A 21,577-nucleotide genomic window follows, 5' to 3' on the forward strand; every position below is an offset into this window, starting at 1 on the left:
ACTCTCAAAAAATGCTACCCACTTTGTTTCTCTGCTTCTATCAGTGCAAGGTGAGAAATGATTTCTGTTTTATGACTTGCATTTCATAGCAGTATGTTATTTAGTATCTAGGGATTGTTTTATATTTTGTGGCACTACACACACTTTATTCGCTTGCTCTTTATGTGGCAGACATTTTATAGCTGTAATAAAATGAAATTTAAATTCGTTCTACAATGGTAGCATATTGACAAACACAAAATGCACTCTCTTGTTCTTTTTCTTCTTCCAGAAACTTTTCAAATATGGGGAAAGCAGAGCAAAAGCTTTAATTTCAAAATGTTGTCTGGTTTGGGCCAGCTAGTTTATCATAAAGAATGCAGAGAAATGCCACTTTGAATCCCAACACTGAGCTGTTAATTTGGAGCAATGTGACACTTCCCTTCCATTAACCAATTGAAACTGAAGTCAAGTTGGACCTTAAACTCATACTCTTCCAAAGATCTTATACTTCAAAGCTTTGGCCAAAACTCTCTTTCCATGAATTAGTCTCTGGATTCTAGAGTTCCAAATCACCTGGAACTATGCTTGCAAAATGAAAGCAGAGCATTAGGAATTCTCTGTTGTTTACCACATCTTTGGGTTCCTACAGTTCTTTTATAGCCCATTTATAGTCTTCTATAGGCCATTTCCCATGTATACTGGTACAGTACAGCACAAAAATGAATATTGATGCCATCATAAGTAAGGATGGACCAAATGGTCTCTCTCATGGAGAGACCAGGAGGGCTGCATTTGGCCCCTGGGTCTGAGATTGTCCATCTCTGGTTAATAACCACCAGTTCTTGTTTATTGTTTTAGTCTTTTGTAGTCTTGTACACCTCCTTCTGGCAACTCCTGCAGCCAAGCTGGTGCCAAACATATTGTTCTGCTTTCCTTTGCTCTACATCAGTGAGGCAGAGAGAAAGGTCTTGTCATCTGGGCAGCCCAGGACCTCCATCCACACTGCCCAGGCTTGCACACCTTGAAAGGTCACTTAGGTGCTGCTAACGCATCGGTTTAGCTTCACCCCCAGAGGTGCGCTCCATTGTCTCTCAAGACAGAATACTTCTGTAGTTAGAAATTGTAATTTTTTATTATTAATAAAGAAAAGAATGGGTTCAACATGTACAAAACCCTTCAGGAAAGTTTTGCTACTCTTAAATAAACTGTTTCTGTTTCTCATTAAATTTGTCATGTTTTACATGAGTGGAAACCTCTTTTTTTTTTTTTTTTTAAAAATGATGTTTAGATTTGACTTCCTTGATAAGAAATATTTTAAATTGCACACCACATCAAAAGTCTTTGGAGCAAAGAGCGACTTCATACCTTACAATATGTCACCACAGAAAACCAGGATTTGCATTTTCTGGGATGTGCTCCTGTGTGAGTCACATGACCCATGCAAGATCATAGCCAAAAGGACACCTGCCATGGCACCAAAAATACATGTTTTGGGATACTGTGCTCTCGAGAGCACAGCCCCCAAAATGGGATGTCCCCATTTAATCAGGGCAGTTAAGGAGCATGTACTTTATACATTTGTTCTATTTGGGAACCAATTTACTGTATGTAGAATTGACTTCTGAATGTGCGATAATTGTCTGCAACTTGGAAAACTATATGTCGTTTTTAAAATGTTCCTTTTATACAGATGCTTCTAATTTTCTGACCCGATGTTACACTTTGTTCTTTGGCGAGGGAGTTAGTGAGCTTTACAGTTTCCTCTTTTCCTCCTCCCCCATTAGCGATAGAACCTTTCCCATTAATCCTATAAGCCCTGATAACCATGGGTGTTCCTTCCTCCATATCTTAATTTTGACTTTTTCTCAGCTGTTGTTTAAAGAATTCCAGTGGATTACAGGCTCCTTTAAGCTTAAGAAGGCCAAGGGGGCACAAATTATTTTGGCAAGGTTGAATTTTAGCATAGTTCTGTCATTTTAACTATTTATTGACTTTAAAGGCTTTGGAATTTGCAGAAGCTGCTCAGTTAGGGTTTCTTATGTGTTTGCCTGTTGTATTTTGGAAGTAGCAATCTTCCAGACTAGTTATTTTCTTGTCTTTGCTGCAAAGAATAATCTACTTTAAAATATTTTTAGTTTAAGATTAACTCTGCCCTAGTTGTCATATTTTTAGTTTATGATTAACTCTGCCCTAGTTGTCATTTTAACCCACTTTAGTATTTAAAGCCCCAGAACTAAGCATATACTTTCTTGGAGCATCTAGTTAGCTTATTTATTTGGAGTATGTAGCTTGTCAGTTAGAAAGGCTTGCAGGCCACTGTATTGCTTACTTTCTAAATTCATTTGGCAGGGAAAGAGACCAAGAATTAGATTTAAATTGCTGACAGACCAAAGAGATAGGGGTGGTCTTGCGGTTCCAAATTTGAGGTTATATTACGAAGCAGCATGTCTTTGTTGGGTAAAAGACTGGATTGTCATCAAAAACAAAAATTTGTTAGATCTAGAGGGGTTTAATCTAAGACTCGGTTGGCATGCCTATTTATGGCGAGATAAAGGAAGGGTTCATAAAGGTTTTTCTAATCACATTCTCAGAGGGTCACTGCTGGAAGTGTGGGAAAGGAATAAAAAATTGTTGGAGCAGAAAACGCCCTGGTGGTTATCACCAATAGACATTTTAACAATTAAAAAATCAAACATCGAGGGGGAAAGATGGACATATGAAGATTTACTAACCAAAACAGAATCCGGGTGGAGGATTAGACCTTATGAAGAAATAAAAAGCAAGCTGACTGGCTGGATTCAATACCATCAAATTAATTCAATGTGGAGGGAAGATAATAAGATCGGAATAAATGACAAGAAATCTAGATTTCAGATTGAAATAATAGAAAGTAAAACAAAATTATTATCAAAAATGTACAACCAGTTGCTTGAGTGGGACACCAAGGACGAGGAAGTAAAGGAAGTGATGGTGAAGTGGGCGGTAGACCTAGGGTACAACATAGAGTTTGACAAATGGAAGGCATTGTGGTGTAAAGATATGAATTTCTCAGCATGTACGACACTAAAGGAAAACATGTATAAGATGATGTACAGGTGGTACATAACGCCAGTAAAACTACATAAAATGTATAGAACGGGCGATAAACTGTGTTGGAAATGTAAGAGCAAGGAGGGCGATTTCATCCATACGTGGTGGACGTGCGAGATTCTCAAAAAATTTTGGGAATCCATCTATAATGAATTAAAAAAAATTCTTAAATATACGTTTGTTAAAAAACCCGAAGCCTTCTTGCTGGGGATAATTGGTAAGGATATCAAAGAAGAAGATAGAACCTTTTTTCAATATGCAACGGTGGCCGCCAGAACCCTCATAGCACAGTACTGGAAAACACCAAAAATCCCAACACTAAAGGAGTGGCAACTTAAACTATCCGATTATTTGGAGTTGGCTAAATTGACACAGAAAATAAGAAATCAAAGAAGTGCAAAATTTAACAATGAATGGAATAAATTTAGGATATATATGGAAATAGAGACAAGGGGAAAATCAAAATGTTGATCAGAAACACATATGTACTTACAGAAATCACAGTAGGCATGAGATAACGCTTACTACGTAAAAAGTTTTATTAAGGAATAGACACAGCAGATAGATAAACAAGGCAATATTTTCCGAAATCGAGATAAAGGGAAGTCGATCAATGTTATTTAAAGTTGTATGTATTTTGTGTTTTTCTCTTTTTTTCTCTTTTTCTTTTCTTTTTTTTTCTTCTCTTTTTCTGTTTTTTTCTTTTTCATTTTGTCTTTTGTACGTTTGTGAAATATATTTATGTCAAAATTTAATTAAAAAAATAATAAAAAAAAATAGAAAGGCTTGCAGGCCACTGTCAAAATTTAATAATAATAATAATAATAATAATAATAGAAAGGCTTGCAGGACACTGTATTGTAAAGGCTTGAGGTTGATAATAGCATTCTAGGCTACCATATGTTTATGCTACCATATCAGCTTCAAATAAAGACATCTCCCAATGGATCTGGACCCTCAAGGTGCCCACTCTGAGGAAACTATGGAGGGTGGCAAGCCTTTTTAGCTGTGACACTCCATATGTAGAATTTTTTCCCTAACAAGATCCGTTTGGTGCCCTCATGAACATATTATTGGCAGCAGGTTAAAATCTGTGTGGCAGGTTGTGGGCACAGCAGGAATAATACACATTTAAACAATGATCTTGGGTGAAAACAAACCACAACTTTTATTATAGTGCAGGTAAGCAGGGTTAGCATAGCAGTCGGGCAAGGAAGAGATCATCATTCCACTCAGTGCTTGCTGTTGAAATGGAATTCTGCCTGAAGGTTGGAAAACACCCAAGGTGCTTGGGGAACTGATCTGTGTCAGACCAATGAGTGGTGCAGATCAAACATCCACGACCACCCTGTGCAACCATGAGAGGTGTTTAGGCAAGGCTAGGCCCCATCCGGTTAGGGTTGTGCCTTGACCTTATCCTCCCTCAGAAAACTTAAGCCTCCCTGTTATGTACTGAGTTGAATAGGATCCAAAATGCAGCAGTCTGATTGGTCCTAGAACAATGCAGCAATATGATTGGTCCGCAGGAGCCACCCAATCCAGCTCCAGGTGGAATTGAATCCACAACCTGATTGTCCTACAGGAGAATCCCGGAATTAGCCAATCACATGGGGCCCATTGTGTAAATAGTGTATATAAAGCAGATATTTTGGGGGAACTTTCATTCCTCCTCACCACTATGAGCTGAATAAAGAGCATGAAATCCACTCTTGACTCCGAGTATATTTCACTCCCCTACTGCTCAATGCCATTTCCACACAGTATTGTGACAAAATATTAAGCTCGCTTAACAGAGTGATACACTCATTGAGGGAAAAGGGTGGGTGGGGAACCTCCCAACTCAGAGCCAATTGAGGTTGGGAGTTAAAATTATTTTCCGGCCTGGTTAACTGGTGGTCCAGCTAATAAACTGAATGCATCTTAACACTGCTTTAGAGGCACAGGTTTGGGCAGCTCTCTACAGAGAGTTTGAAATTTGCTTTTCCGTGCATCCTTGTAGTCCCAAGCTGGTTGGTTACTGGGCTTCAGAAACCTGATGAGAAATAGATGACAGGTAGAAGGACTATTGTGTCAAATTTCAATAGGAAAAACTCTAATAGCAAAATGCCACCTGCTGAGAAGGAACAGACACAGCACTGCTTCTGTGCTTCCTAGAGGCATCTGGTTCACCAAAAAGGGAATGTGCATTTATCTGATCTCTTGAGACTCTTCTTATATCCTTCTGGGTACTTCTGCACTTCAGTGTGATTGGAACTTGCCTTAAAAGTCAAATATAGCTTGTCACACCCACATCATGCATTTAAAGCACTCTTACAGCACTTCAACAATCAGAGAATTCTGGGAACTACAGCTTGTTAAGGGTGCTGTGAACTGTAACTCTATGAGGGGGTCTCCTATCAATCCTCAGCACCCCCAAAAGCCTACAGATCCCAGGATTCTTTGTGGGATGCCATGGTTGTGAAAGCAGCATATGTATGGTGCAGACACAACCATTTCCTTGTTTTCCCCTTCCCAAATGGTTAAACATACTGTTTCCCAGTAGCCCTTTCCCTGCCTCACCAGGTCACTGTTTCTTTTACAGCCAAAAGTGGTGAACATAGACAAAAACCCAGTGTTCTTATGTGACATCGAGCTATCAGAGAGATTTCTTTCTCTAATTATGTCCATAGCAATAAAAAACAGTATTCTGTGATTTTGTTGGTTGGCTGTACATCAAGGGGAGTGCCCTGGCCATTGAGACAATCCTGTTTTAACAAGCAAAGCATTTCCCATAATTCGACAAAAGGAAGCCAACATGCAGGCTAGCTGCCATCTCCAATTTTGTCTCTAGAGAAAGAACTAATATTCCAGTTGGCCCACACTCTTCTGGAGCTGCTGAGCAAGATGAGCTGATCCTCAAGCAATGCTTGCCCTTTAGACTGGCATTTGTCAAGTTAGTGCCATTTCATTTTCCAGCTGTATCAACTCCTCATCTGCTCCTACACCTCTTGTCCACAGAATAAGCATCACTGTCAAGGTAAATACAACCTGCCAACCCTCCTCTTTGAAAGGTATCTGATCTATTTCTTTTCCATTCACTTTTGAGCCACATTGACCCCTGCGTGAGCTGGCTTTCCGTCTTGCACAGCTACACCTCAAACCAGACTGCCAATCCTAATCAATACCTGCATGTAGGTAGATAAATCTCACCTTCTAACAGCTAAGTACAGATTATTGAATTGTTTTGGTTGTAGCAGCTAAGGCCCACTCTCTACTCAGAGTAGACACACCCATAAATTAATTCCAGTGGGTCTGCTCTGAGCAAGAGTTATTTGGAGAAGCAAATTGAGGACTATAAATTGAGGCCTTCTATGATTGAATATAGAAAAAGTCAGATTTCGAGGATTGGTTCCCAGTTTGGACTGAAGAAGGAAAGTCAGAATGATCCCTCTATCCAGGGATTAATTGACTTTTGGGACGTGGACTTGGATTTGAAGGAGACTGAAGTTTTGGGGGCCTTTGGATTTGGAAGAATCTGGAAATACAACCTGAAACACTTTATAGACCCTAGCCTTAACTATGGAAATCTGGCTGAACTGTCCAGAAGGAATAAAAATATTGTTATGATGGAGTTTTCTCGAGATTTGCTCTCTAGCATTAAAGAATATGAACAAGATCGGCAGAAGGGACCTGGAAAAGAGTTAAGAGCCTCGGACATAAGATCTCCAAGTTGATGGACTATAAGGAATTGATGGAAAGGATTGGCAGAATCCGAAACCAGGGAGAGGAGTTGATGGAAGAAGATTGAAAAATGTAAAGTTTATATATAGAAATATTGCAAAATTAGTGAGTGATAGAAAATTGGTGGATTGATATTTTATGGATTTAGCAGAAATGTTATAAGGAGTTAAGTATTTTAGTTTTAACGTTAAAATAAGGTTTAAAAAATACGTTATGTATAATATGATAGAGAATAGAGAAAGATGGAAAGGATTTGCTGAAACAACTAGTAGAAGTGGAAAACAAAAAAGGAGGTGAGAGGAGGTCGAGGAAACAAGGGAATGAAAGAAAGAGTTTCGAAAAGGAGGGATGTAATTTTTTTTAATTGTTTTTGATTTGTTTTATTTAGGGTTAGGGTTAGGGAGTGGGGTTTTTTTTAGTTTAGTTTATGGTGATTAGGTTGTGTTTTGTACTGTTTTTATGTTGTACTCTATTGTATATATATATTTTTCTGTTCTTTCTTCTTTTGTGTTTTTTTTTTTCTTTGCTTCTGCTTTCTCTTCTTTTAAAAGTAATAAATATTATAAAAAGGAGCAAGAGTTATTTGGATGCAGCCGGTTATTTATTTATACATAATGTTATAGAATTTTCTGACTGCTTACACACTGCTTATTATATTGAATTGTATGAATTATTCCATTTATACCCCAGCATTCCTCCAAGGAGCTCAAGGTAGTGTGCATAGTATTTCCCTCCATTTTATCATCAAAACAAGCCTGTGAGGTAGGTTGATCTGAGAGACTGTGGCTGGCCCAGGGTCATGCAGTGAGTTTCATGACTGGGTGGAATCTACAACCTTGGTCTCCTACGTTCAAAGCTGACACTCCCCAGCAGGCAAGAGTTCAAATCCAAAGTTAGCAGCTGTTAAGTCCAAAGTGCCAGAGACAGAAGAAATATATTTCTAATTTATTTATTGGGGGACTGGGGGACTTAGAGACTATATCATAGCAGTGTACAACAACAAAAATACAAAAAATAAAACAAATGAAAACAAAATTTCCAAAAGAAAAGTTATACTGCCTATAGGTTCACTCATCTTTCTCTGAAGATCTGTAGAAATAGGATAATTTTAGCACCTGACAAAACATGTACAATATCAGTGCCTGTCTAGCTTCAATGGGCAGTGTGTTCCACAAGACAGGGTTTTAGATTAGGTAATCTAAAAACTAGGAGGCAAGGCAAAATGGTTCCAGAAGGTAGCAGTCCAGAAGCAAAATACCATACATGATTCTCTAGAGTAGCTTTCACCAGCCAGGTGCCCTGCCAGATGTTTTGGACTAAAACTCACATCCGCTCTAGCCAGCAACATCTGGAGGGCACCAGATTGCCAAAGGTTGCTCTATAGTTGTAAGTCTGACATAGCAATTATGTAAGTGTGTCATAATGGCTCTCCAGAGATTGTAGTCATCCCAGCTGTGCTAATAAGATACAGTACATTTCCCCAGGCAATTATCTGGGTGCTTCTGCAGAACAGCAGAGGTTATTTCCCTCTGCCTGGCTGCTGCCCTGCCATAGCGCAGAATAAGGACCCTAGTGCCTGCTGCTTGATTCCTTGGGATGAGGCCCTTCCAACCTTACAGGAATTATTCCTGAGCAATCTGAAGTGTTTTGAGGTATTGAGCCTGAAAATCAGTTGTAGAATGATAATTTATTTCAACAGATGTGATCAGAGGGAGGGAGAAAACACAGCTCCAGGTAGCAATCTGTATCAATTCACAGTGTCCCAGAATTGGATTGGCTTCTCCAAGTGTAATTTGTATCCACATCAAAGAGCTTGGACATTAAGTTACTTCTTGAGGTAGTGTACATTTTGTCCTTGTAATGTTCCTTCATGAGTTGAGCCAATCGACCATCTGCTGTAGAATTGTTTCTTAAAATAAAGCCCCTGCTGGGTAGACACCAAACCTTTTATCCTCAGAAAGAATGTGAAGCTCATGAAACACCTCCTCCTTGAATATTTTTGTTGACATTTTCTTAATGAGGGAACAAGCCCAGAACAGGGACTCATTCAGAGATGTGATGTGCAAACTCTTCTGAATTCAATTAACCGTTCAAAGCAAAAATTGATTGGAAGAGCCCAACCATTAGGCAGAATGAGGCAGCTGCCTCAAGCAACAGTGACGGGGGTTGCACAGCAGAGGCAAGTTGCTGGAGGGTGACAGGTGTTTGCCATACAGCCAACCCTGCACTTCCTCAGCTACCCTGCTGCCTTCAAGGTTGGTGGAGGATATCACACCTGGCATAAGTGTTGGCATACAACTCAACTGCAAGTCTGGTTAGCTGCTGAACATGGAAACATCAGCTGTGTTCTGAAGTGCTAAGCCCAGTGTGTGTAGTGGGAGCACCATTTGGTCTCCATTGCAGGCAGCAAAGTCTTGGTCTGGTACAGAAAGAAGGCAAGGGAAATAGTATGAGTAGATAAAGGGGACAATTTTAGCACACGTTGTAATACACACCTGCATGTGAGGAGTAGTAATATCCTGACTTCTTTGTTGTTATTTTAGTCGTTTAGTCGTGTCCGACTCTTTGTGACCCCATGGATCAGAGCACGCCAGGCACTCCTTGTCTTCCACTGCCTCCCGCAGTTTGGTCAAACTCATGCTGGTTGCTGGTGGGTGGTCAGGATATTTTTCCCATTAGTGATGTATGGAAGTGAGAGCTGGACTATAAAGAAGGCTGATTGCCGAAGAATTGATGCTTTTGAATTATGGTGCTGGAGGAGACTCTTGAGAGTCCCATGGACTGCAAGAAGATCAAACCTATCCATTCTGAAGGAAATCAGCCCTGAGTGCTCACTGGAAGGACAGATCCTGAAGCTGAGACTCCAATACTTTGGCCACCTCATGCGAAGAGAAGACTCCCTGGAAAAGACCCTGATGTTGGGAAAGATGGAGTGCACAAGGAGAAGGGGACGACAGAGGACAAGATGGTTGGATAGTGTTCTCGAAGCTACCACTACCCACCAGCAAAATGCAGATGACCAATGGGTCCCTAAAACAGTTTGATTATGTATCTTTTCGTATTACAAGTATTTTTGTTCCATGCTCCAGTCATTTTTCTAGGCTGGTTACAACTACTAAGTGTTCCAAACAGGGTTATGAAATACCCAGAACATCCCAGCTATAAAGCAATATCAGTGATAATTTAAAGAATAATTTCGTCCTGATAACACTGTGGATTTAATAACTTCTTTAGGTATTAGGTAAACGAAAGCCCAGAGAAAAGGTAGGCTTACATTGTATGGTCAGTTAAAAAAAAAGCATACAAATTATCTGTTCAATTCCAATGAACCTGCAATATGATAGTTCGTTTTATGATTGTATTTGCAATGGTGTTTACATGCCATCTGCAGTGAAGATGCCCTTTTAAAATATGGGGAAAAGGCACACCCATTCATCCAAATGCATTGAAAATGTAAGTACTAAAGGAGTGATGAGACTAGATTATTGTATAAAGTTGATTTCTTGGAAAGGAAGAGATTCCTGTGGAGACATAAATATATGCTACACAACAACACATTGAATAATGGAATGCTGGTGATAAACTGCTTGTGTCTACATTAAAATAGTTGTCTCTGCTGCCTACAAAGATTTTACGTTGCAGAGTTAACATTTCAGCTCACAGAATGAAAAACTAACACAACAGATGAAGACAAATGAACTGATTAAAGTCACAGCTGCCTCCAGTAGGTAAGAAAACAGGCAAATATTATCCTGCCATTTCAAAAGATACTACTTTAGAGCTTCTCTGATTGTGACATTTATTTTAAAATCACTTTTTAAAGATACAAAATGAGCTATACAATGCACATTGATTCAGTATTCCCAATGTTTCAAGTTGGTTACTATATCAAATTTCCAATTTTTGACATTTAAACCAAGATTATAACAGGTACAGAAATTCCAGGTTTGGCACATTCAGCATTCCCACCCACCCCAGAAGATGTTTTAACCTTACTGACAAAATATTAACAAAAAACAGGATCATGCATGCAACCCACTGACATCAGGTAAGGGAGAAAAGGTTATGGAGGCAACATATACCAATTTAGGCTATTGAAATACCTATCCCATACTAATTTAGGCTATTGAAATACCTATCCCATTACTATCTGTTCTTACTTGCTGCAGCCAGCTGTTTCATCACCTGATACCTGATCTCTTAGCCCAGGTGTGAAGAATCTGTAAACTAGGTATGGGGGGGGGGAATCCAATTCAGTTTCCATTTGAAAGCAAACTTAGTGAATTTGCACTTAGCAAAACAGCACACAAATCCTTCAAAATTTGTACTTAGCTGACTCTTGTAAAAAATAATAATAATCTGACTTTTGCAATGCAATTCTCCAGCCAGGTACAAGAATGCATATACTTCGGCAACATGCAAATATTAATCCACATATTATTGAAAATAATCTACCAAAAATGCATTATATTTGCAAAAATGTGTATATTGGGAAAAGATGCATACAAAAATGTGTGTACTGAGATACGTTTGCACTAAAATGCTAATGAATTTCCATGATGACTTAAAAAAAAAATGAAAACTGATGTGTAAATGCGGAAAACCAGGTTTAAGATTTGGAAAAATTAGGAATTGAGAGAAACTGAAATTGATAGATTCACCCATCACTACTGTGGACCTCCAGGTATTCTTGGACTCCAGCTCAGATCAGCCAATTGGTCAGGGATGACTGAATTTGTAGTCCAGCAACATCAGGATGTCTGTAGGTTCTCCACTCTTGCCTTAGCTGGAGATGCTGTAAAGTGAACCTTGGAATTTTTGCATGCAAAGCTTTTTCTCTACCACTGAGTTTATGGTTCCCCACTGATGTTTTCGATAAAGCAATGCAGAAAATATACATGAATTTCATTCCTGAAGACAAAAATTGTATTACTGGAGTTGCAGATAAGTCTATAGAATATAACAATATCTTTCTCTGATTCATCTGTAAAAGGAGTTTGGTCCACAACTGAGTGGGGAACTTCAATGAGTTATATTCATACAAGGTCTGGTTATTCCAAAGGATTTTCACTGCCTGCCAATTACAGGATCTGTTTGAATTTCCTTCAGTGCTGAAAAGGGTTCTGAGATTGCACAGTCCTCAGCAGATCACTAGGCTAAGTCCCAACCTCAATTGGGCAATGAGTTTTCTTATTAAAACCCTTAAGTCTCTAATGTAACAACTTCCTGTGAAGCCGCTTGCCATTCCAGATGCAAGACGCTTAATTTGACTGTCAGTTAATCTTTCTAGCTTGCTAGCTCGTGAATTTCTTCATTCTTAATCGTTCTGTGTCATTACGCCAAGAACACTTCTCCATGCTCTATTCTTCTATGAGATTTAAAGACTCAGCATTATGTTCCTAAAGCTTTTATTCCCTAGTTGTGGTAACAATAGTCCAGGTGGCAGCCAGCCTCCTTGTTCTGTTTCTCCATTGTGCAATCAGTACTGCATCCCACAGAAATTGCCATTTCATGCAACGTGACCTCGGTTGACAACCAAAATAATATGATTTCTTTTGGATGTCTTTTTGCATGCCTTCTGCTTATTTTCATGTGCTGGAAATTTACAGAACCACAGATCACCCCTGTGCATATGATAGATGATTCTAGGTCAGTATTGATATTGCAAGTTCTCAGGCACTGAAACAACTCTTCTGCTGAAATTCTATAAATCTGTAACACTGAAAGCCAAAGTCTGATGTTGACTACAAAGTATGGATGATCTGATAACAAAAATTATAGCAAACTTCTTGAACTTGGGTTACTTATCCTAGACTGCTTTCAGTTAAAGCCAGTAGCCATTGGTTACCATGTGCCTTTCCTATAAGGCAGTGCTGCAGCCTGGGCAGCTATACTGCAAGCCAGGATATAAGCACTGCTACACTGTGAAATGTGTTGATAGGTTTTACTACAGCTAATCATTTAGGGGGGGGGGAGCTACTTTCCCATTTAATACCATTACACATTTTCCATGTAATGGACCTGGAATAGATTATTCAAAGGACCCTGATAGGCTTCTGTATCTCCATTTTAGCCATGCTGCAAAAATGGCTTTATTCACCTGGGCATTGTTTTTAACTACAGTTTCTTTGGGGAAATGTCCTGCATCATTTCTCTATTGCTGCTGGTTATATTCCTATATACTGTATTGGGACACGGGTGGTGCTGTGGGTTAAACCACACAGCCTAGGGCTTGCTGATCAGAAGGTCAGTGGTTAGAATCACTGCGACCGGGTGAGCTCCCGTTGCTCGGTTCCTGCTCCTACCAACCTAGCAGTTCGAAAGCATGCAGTGCAAGTAGATAAATAGGTACTGCTCTGGCAGGAAGGTAAACGGTGTTTTTGTGCGCTGCTCTGGTTTGGCAGAAGCGGCATAGCCATGCTGGCCACATGACCCGGAAGCTGTACACCGGCTCCCTCGGCCAGTAAAGCGAGATGAGCACCGCAACCCCAGAGTCATTCGCGACTGGACCTAATGGCCAGGGGTCCCTTTACCTTTACCTATATTCCTATATATCTTGAGGGGTATCATCTCATCCATATTTTCCTCATTCTCTTAGCCAAGGTGGGAAATCTGCTGAGGGCCACATTTTGTCAGGCTTTATATGTTAGGGGCCACATGAGGTGAGGCTGATTGTTGGGGGCACCCCCTTTCTCTTTGCCACCAACTTTTATTTCCTCTGCCCTGCTCTCTGCTAACCCTTCTCTCCCCCTCTTTCTTTCACCCCCTTTCTCACTTCAAATTACTTCAAGACTCTTCATTGCTTGAGCTTCAACAAACTTAAAAGGGTATCCCTTTATAAGTCTTAGATCAGTTCAAAGCACCATGTGTTGAATTGTGCTAATGTGTTTTTAAATATTGTTCCAAGTTGCCTTGAGTACAGATTTCCAATTGAAAAGTAACTTTAAACAATAGCCAGTGAGTTGATAGTATATGGGTGCTGGACAAGCAAGTGGGAAGGGAAAAGAACGTTTATCAGTGAGAGCCAGATAACAGTGTCCAAGGCACTGAGTGACCAGGTCAGCAGCATATAGGTGAAGCCTAATTGGTTGGTCATACATTTTATTTTTCTGGATTTATATATCCAAGTTATGCAATCAACCTTTGTTGCACAAAACAGTTACATAAATGCAATTCTTAGTGTACCTGAACATTTGCCCTTCTTCCTTCCTTCTCTCTTCATCACCTTCCCCTACTCCCATCCCACCCTCTCTCTCACGGATAGCATAAGGCCCATATCTTAAAATGTTCAGGTATTACTTGCACTATTTAACAAAATGCATTTTTCAGAATTATTATTTTTTTTGTAAACAGATGATTACCCTGTTTGTGTGTGGCATTTTGAAAACGGAAAAGACGATCAATCATGATAGGTGTAATTAAAGCCTTTTCACAGCAACCAGAGGATCCATTTTTAATCCATTTTTTCAAGGTACTAAAATAGGCATGTAAACCTGCTGCATTGCAGTTTTGAGGCTTTGCATTTATCAATATGAAATGACTTCACCTGGGGGGAGAAAAGGAACACAAGGAAACAAACTCCAAAAGCAAGAGTGAAAATGCCGGCCTTTCTTCTGCAAGTGTGATGTTCACCTTCATTTAGTCTGGGTTTGGATCTGTGGATTTTGCCATAATGAGATGTATGAAGAGCTAAGGGTGCGTTCATTCAGGGGTGCTGGGAAGAGAAGATCCACATAAGCAGCTGGCATGTTGTGAGAAATAGGATCGATAAAGCCTTTCTGTGAAGCTACCAGATTGATGAAATAGAGGATCTGGCTGAGAAATGCCAAACAGCTCCATTCAGGGCCCAGGGCACAGATTTCCTATTGCCTTCTTAACCACTGGACAAAGCAGGGAATGGCAACCTGGGAATCATCATAATCTAACCCCACCATGGTTAGATTACTTCACTGCTGCAGTCTCTGTCACTAAAGGGAGACTACCAGGTTGTCATACTGCATGTGCTAACTTCTCAAGTCAACAGTTAAGTACCTGGCACTGGGAGAACACATTGGAGGATGGAAAGTAATTATCTACTGGGGTCTGATGCTTGCCGATTAGTTGACAGGAACTGTGAACAAGGGTATTATTTGGAATGTGGTCTTAGGTTCTTCTTCACCTGATTGCTGAAGAAAATATGACAGTCCTCTATGTAATGTGCAGAGGACCATACTTTGCCTTGGTTAGCCTGAAATAACTGCTACTTTTATCCAGAAGAACCACCACTTCCCACTTTGAGAGCCAGTGTGGTGTAGTGGTTAAGAGTCTCGTAATCTGGGGAACCGGGTTCGCATCTCCACTCCTCCACATGCAGCTGCTGGGTGACCTTGGGCTAGTCACACGTCTTTGGAGTCTCTCAGCCCCACTCACCTCACAGAGAGTTTGTTGTGGGGGAGGAAGGGAAAGGAGAATGTTAGCTGCTTTGAGACTCCTTCGGGTAGTGATAAAGTGGATATCAAATCCAAACTCTTCTTCTTCTCTTCTTTTTGCTTAGAATTGTTAATATGGATCAGTAACTTCTCACTTAGTCATATGCAGAAAGGGTGGGTAAATCCACATTCTTATCATTCATAAACAACCCTGATAGTAAGTACTAAATGGGTGCTGTTGTGCTGCTTATAGCGAATCTATGTTCACTGGGCTGTACACCACTGGGCTGTTAAGGTCAGCACAAAGGCAAAATGAAAACAAGATGTTTCTACCAGCAGTTTCTGGACATAGTATGAATATATTCCATTCCCTAGACTAGTTGGTGGGACACCCATTCCCCCATCCTTGTGTTTCTGATTAGTGTCCTAGCCATCCAATCTTCAGTTGCCCTCATTCTTTCATTCAGGTAATGGGGTCTCTTCCCATTCCAAAACCTGATGTATTGCACTCATTTCCATACTGTCAGTATGGTAAAGAATACCACCATTTTGTATGCAGAGAGCTTTGTACAGAGTTATTGTTAGTAGCCGGCATGAAGGGAATGTGAAGGGTAAGTTAACTCACAAAGGGTAGGAATTTGTGATTTTTTTGGGGGGGGGACTGTTTTCATTTTTGAGAAATGTTTTACCCGACCCAAATTGCTTTATGTGCCCTTTACAACCGGTGCAATAAATTATAGTTTATCATTACTCACCAAAACCAATTTGTAGTGATAAATCATTACAACGGTTAAGCAGAGGGCATACATGACTTAATCAATCTATATTTTAAAGAAAGCAAATGTGATTTTTATATACAATAATTTAAAGGTGGTGCTCTTGTGTTCACCTTTTAAATTAACCAGGCCAAAGTTTAGTGTGCTGATTGCAAATTAGAAATCATAAATTAAACTGTTCACCATCAGACTAAAGTAAACTAAGGGGTAATTTGCACTGCTCTGTCTTAAAGAGGGAACACATATATTTACATTCTTCTGCGTGTTGGGAAACCTGAAGAAGTAAGTAGACTTTCATCAATGGACAGGACAGGCAAGAGGGTAGAGGGGCTTGCAGGAGGGACTCAGTTACACAAATTAAGACTATTGACAAGCTGGGATGTGTGCAGAGGAGAGCAACTATGACGATCAAGGGTCTGGAAACCAAGCCTTATGAGGAACAGTTGAGGGAGTTGAGTATGTTTAGTACAGGAAAGAGGAGACTGAGTGGATATATGATAGCCATCTTCAAATATCTAAAGGGCTGTCACATGGATGATGGACCAAGCTTGTTTTCTTCTCCTCCACAGAGTAGGACCTGAACCAATTGTTTCTAGTTATAATAAAGGTGATTCTGACTAAACATCAGGAGATGGTAAGGTGGTAAGAGTTGTTCAACAGTGGAACAGATGGCCTCAGAAGGCAGTGAACCTTCTTTGGAGGTTTTCAAGCAGAGGTTGGATGGCCATCTGTCATGGATGCTTTAGTTGAGATTCCTGCGTTGCCGGGGGATGGAGTAGATGTTCCTCAGGGTCTCTTCCAACTCTACAATTCTATGATTCTATAAAGTGGGACTTTGGCAGATACATTTTTGGCAGAAGAGGAAAAATAAAGAGCTGACCAAGCAATCACTGTAATTTGGCTGAAAGTCTATCCTGAATAGGTCAAGTCATATTTGTAGCTTCTGGGAGAAAGTGATAATCGGAAATCACATTCTGGAAGGCGGAATTTTAAATTCTCTGACTAATTACGCTCACACAGAAGTGAAAGGAGACTGGAATCTTGAAAGTATTTTGTCATAAGAGACACTTTATCTTAAGATAAAAGCGAGGGCTTCTTTAACAGTAATGCCTAACCATTATGGGATTAAGAAGACAAGCAGTGTGCTGCTGAAATTTTGCTGTCCTCTTTCTTTTTGCATTTGTGTCATGTGCAAAGTCTCTTATGAGATGAACTAATACAGCATGAACCACATCAAATACTAGATTTTACAATGTTCTTTGCTCACGTATTTTTTTTCCAATTTTAAAACTGGCATTAATAGTTTAGTTTACTGTGTTTGCTGTTCTTAGAGCCATTGTTTTGAACTAGATGAAGAGACCTGGATTTAAATTAGATTACCTTAGTGTAGTCATTATCTCTCAAGTTACTATTACAAAACCCCAAGCCAGGATTCCTGATATCTTGGTCCTAATAAATCGGGTATTAGACTATGTACTGCTGCTGCTATGTGAGGCTATGGATTCCCCTACCTGGCATGACTATGGGGGTATTATGATGATCTCCTGCACTTCAAAATTTACCACGGGCCTTTGGGAGTGGTGAGACTAGAAATGTAATGGATAAATAAGAGTGCTCAGATATCATAACAACATGAGAATATCAGAAGAGCTTGTTGGATCAGGCCAATGGCTCATCTAGTCCACCATTTTTTCCTCGCAGTGGCCAGCCAGAAGTCTGTGGGAAACCAGCAAGCAGGAATTGAGCAGAGGAACACTCTCCCGTCTGGTGGTTTCCAGCAACTGGTATTCAGAAGCATTCCTGCCTCCAACTGTGGTGGCAGAGCATAGCCATTGATAGCCTTCACCTCCATGAATTTGTCTAAATCCTCATTCAGAAATTTCCTTATGCAACTCCTCCTCTCCCCATCAAGGCACACGTGGCTTGGGATTTGGAGTTCCGATGTGCAGAAAACATGACATTTAGAGAGGCTTGCGCTCCCAGCATCTCACACTGTGGATATAAATCACCCGGGCCCAACAACAGCAATGCAATTATTTTCATATTTTAAATCTTTTCCTAGATTTACTTTTCAGAACTGGGACCCCAAGGATCATACAATAAAGAGCTGAGTGTAGTCTGGAGTCTCATCCTTGAATGCATTATAATGCAGAACATGTTTCTCAGAAAGAAGCACTTTATAGAGCCATCCTTTGAAATATGTGCCGTGTTGAAAAAACGTCTCCTTTATTAAAATGGCTCCGTAGTAAAAAGCATGAGTACAGGAGTGCAAGGGACATGACATTCAAGATAATAACCGTAAACTATTCATCAGAACGCTAGTAGATCAGAGTATAATATTTCTCAGGTGAGGATGGGAGCCGGCAAATGAAGGCTGACCTAATTTCTATTGTAATAAAAATTACAAGAGCAGGCCATTGCAACTTGGGTTCCCAATAAGCCAAATGCCTGACAAAAGCCAAACCACCTGAGAGCCTAAAAGGGTGAGGGAATGTTTTGTCAGTCTTAGTAATGGAGAAAATCAAGAGCTGAACTTGATACCCTTGGTCAGTTGCTGAGTGGCTGTTTTCAGAATGAAATTGATGGCAATTTGGGTAGGTTGCAGCAAGTTACTGCCCTATTCACAAAAAAAATACCAACAAAACTCTGAAATCCTTTGCGCTGGCAAGTTGATACTCTGCCCCAACACTCCTATACTGCCAAATTCTGCAAAATGATTGATATCTATCTTACCCATGCATTTAGTTTAACATGAAACACCTGCTATGAATTACTGTCTTCTAACTTGTGCCTCCTTTTTGTTCTTTTCAACAGCGGAGGATGCATGTGGAGGGACAATGAGAGGATCCAGTGGCATCGTTTCTAGCCCAAATTTCCCTAATGAATACCACAATAATGCAGAGTGCACGTGGACCATTGTGGCCGAGCCTGGGGACACCATTTCACTCATTTTTACAGATTTTCAGATGGAAGAGAAATACGATTACCTGGAAATAGAAGGTTCTGAGCCACCAACAATATGGTGAGCGATTCATTGTTGTATATTAACTTCTGCAAAATTGCCTCTAAGAAAATGCTACAGATCTTACTGAAATGCCTCTAACTTCCCTTGAAACCCCTAATGGTGTTTCATTTGTGCAGAACTATTGCCTTGAATGCCGATTTGTTGTGTAAATTGGAACTGTGTGATCAATGCCACTCGGAGAAATTTGGTTACGCTTATTCAAATTAGCTAAATATTCCTAATAATAATAATAATAATTTATTATTTATACTGCCCATCTGGCTGGGCTTCCCCAGCCACTCTGGGCGGCTTCCAACAAAATACTAAAATACAGTAATCTATCAAACATTAAATGCTTCCCTAAACAGGGCTGCCTTCAGATGTCTTCTAAAAGTCTGGTAGTTGTTGTTCTCTTTGACATCTGGTGGGAGGCCATTACACAGGGCGGGTGCCACTACCTAGAAGGCCCTCTGCCTGGTTCCCTGTAACTTGGCTTCTCGCAGTGAGGGAACCGCCAGAAGGCCCTCAGTGCTGGACCTCAGTGTCTGGGTAGAATGATGGGGGTGGAGACGCTCCTTCAACATTGTGTTATGAGTTTGTGGGTGTCAGACTTCTATAATCTCTGGATCCAGCTATTGTTAAAAGCTAATCAAGCCAGGCTAGCTTCCTGAACCCTGAGTCCAGGAGTTGCCTTGGTGATGTGCCATTAAGAGAATTGAGGATTAAGGGGGCTCTGTGCAAGACGGCAAATGGGTGGGTCTCAAGAAGGACAAAAGCCAGAGTTTTAGAATTGAATTTGGCTGTGGTGTTATCTAGAAGTAAAATATCAAGCTAGAAAGTCAGAGAGGCAGAGCACAGTGTTTGATTTCCATGGCAGCTACAGCAGGTGATGCATTCCTTGGAGATCATATTGGCTTCCCCTGTGCATCCTACCATTTGAGGTGGTAACATCATGTTGCCTTATGGGTGAGCCAGCCCTGTCTAGGCTGGTATCCTTTTGTTTTCCTTCAGCAGCTTGTCCTATTTGTGTGCATATGGAGCATTTTGCTCAAATCACCCAAACGAAGTTAAAGCAGAGGGGCAAAAATAATTAAGGGTGTGTGAAATTATTTGTTGCAGGGAAGATTCTTACCTTGCCCTCTTTCTTCTTCTTTCTTGCATTAACAAAGCAAAAAAAAAAAAAAAACAAAAAAACAAAAAAAAAACAGCAACATTTGCTTTGGTGTTGCAGTTGCAACACAAGAACTCTGGCTGCCGTTATTCCTACCTGATAGGGACACTTTAGGATAGAGACATCCCATTTTTCACATTGCAACTTACCGTATTTTTCTGTCCATAAGACACCCCCATGTATAAGATGACCCCTATTTTTTGAGTCCAAAATTAAGAAATGAAATTTTAAACATTCTGTGTATAAGACGACCCCTAATTTTAGCCTTTGAAAAATTAGGGAAAAATATAGTCTTATACATGGGAAAATATGGTATTTTTAAAAGGTAAAGGTACCCCTGCCCATATGGGCCAGTCATGTCCGACTCTAGGTTTTTTTTAGTGATCTCAATATTGTATTTTTACATTGTTGCAACCTACTCTGGAACCTTATGGTGAAGGGTGAGTAAGAAATCTCATAACAACAAATAAAGCTGCCAGCAGCCAACTCTGCTGCTGCTGTATTACAGAAGTTGCCAGTAAAGGCACACACATACTGCAATTGTAAGCCCCTTCATTTCCCGAGTGGTTTGGTGGGTCGAATCGTGACTCCTGAAACAGATCTGAAACAGGTATCTGCCAAATTTCAGCCCACCTCTCATCATGCAGAACTGCAACATGGTCTTGATCCAAGCTAAAGTTTTCTGGGGTGCTTTTAACTAAAGAAAAATACTTGTGTTGATTTGATCACATACCTCCTCTATCACATCTTATTTGACCCTAAAAATGGTCAGTTACTCAAATACAACTCAGTGCACATTTTCTGTACGTGTGTGTTCAGCAATCCTGAGTTGTGGTGTTTGGGGTGAACTGTTTTTATTACCATCAATCTAATGTATTACAGGATGCAAAACACCTCCATATGCTTGGCAAAATAACAAAACAAAAACAAAGCAACACCTCAACAGATTTCTAAAACTTAATTATCAGACAACTGCTAATGAGATTGACTTTCTCAGTACTCTCTTATGCTGATCCAATGGAGCAAACAAGAATCACTTAAAATAAAAGATGCTAAGACTAGCTTTTTGGACACCAAAGGGGAATGGTGGGGCAGAATCTGGTATCTTCCTCAACCACCCAAATAGCCAGTCACATTTTAAAGAAGGGATGGGGAACCTCAGGCCTTCAGGCTAAAGGTGACCCCCCCCGGCCTATGTAGTTGGGGGGTACCATGGTATTTTCCTCAGGATATGTGTCTCCCAGCCCACACAAATCTTACTGTCCCTGCTCCACACTCTAAGTGCTTTTGCCTGGCTAGAATGTGTCACTGATTTATGATGGAGCCTCTTGTTAGCAAGGACAGAGGATGGTGGAGGTGTGTGCATATCCTTTTTATGGCTAGAATGTAATTGCTGTAAAAAGAGTCACATCTGTTGATTCTGGTC

At 40.2% G+C, this 21,577-nt stretch overlaps 1 protein-coding gene across 5 annotated transcripts in view; it reads left to right on the forward strand.

The window, feature by feature from the left end:
* Positions 1-21,577, forward strand: part of CSMD3 (CUB and Sushi multiple domains 3) — a 574,504-nt gene that overhangs the window by 181,904 nt on the left and 371,023 nt on the right. For all 5 annotated transcript variants that reach the window (XM_081873886.1, XM_081873887.1, XM_081873888.1 and 2 more), the window contains exon 5: positions 18,791-18,998. In XM_081873886.1, the coding sequence (XP_081730012.1) occupies positions 18,791-18,998 (208 nt within the window). The remainder of the gene's footprint in view (positions 1-18,790; positions 18,999-21,577) is intronic.

This window comes from Podarcis erhardii, assembly GCF_964252035.2.
Source record: "Podarcis erhardii genome assembly, chromosome: 8".
NCBI classification, from domain to species: domain Eukaryota; kingdom Metazoa; phylum Chordata; class Lepidosauria; order Squamata; family Lacertidae; genus Podarcis; species Podarcis erhardii.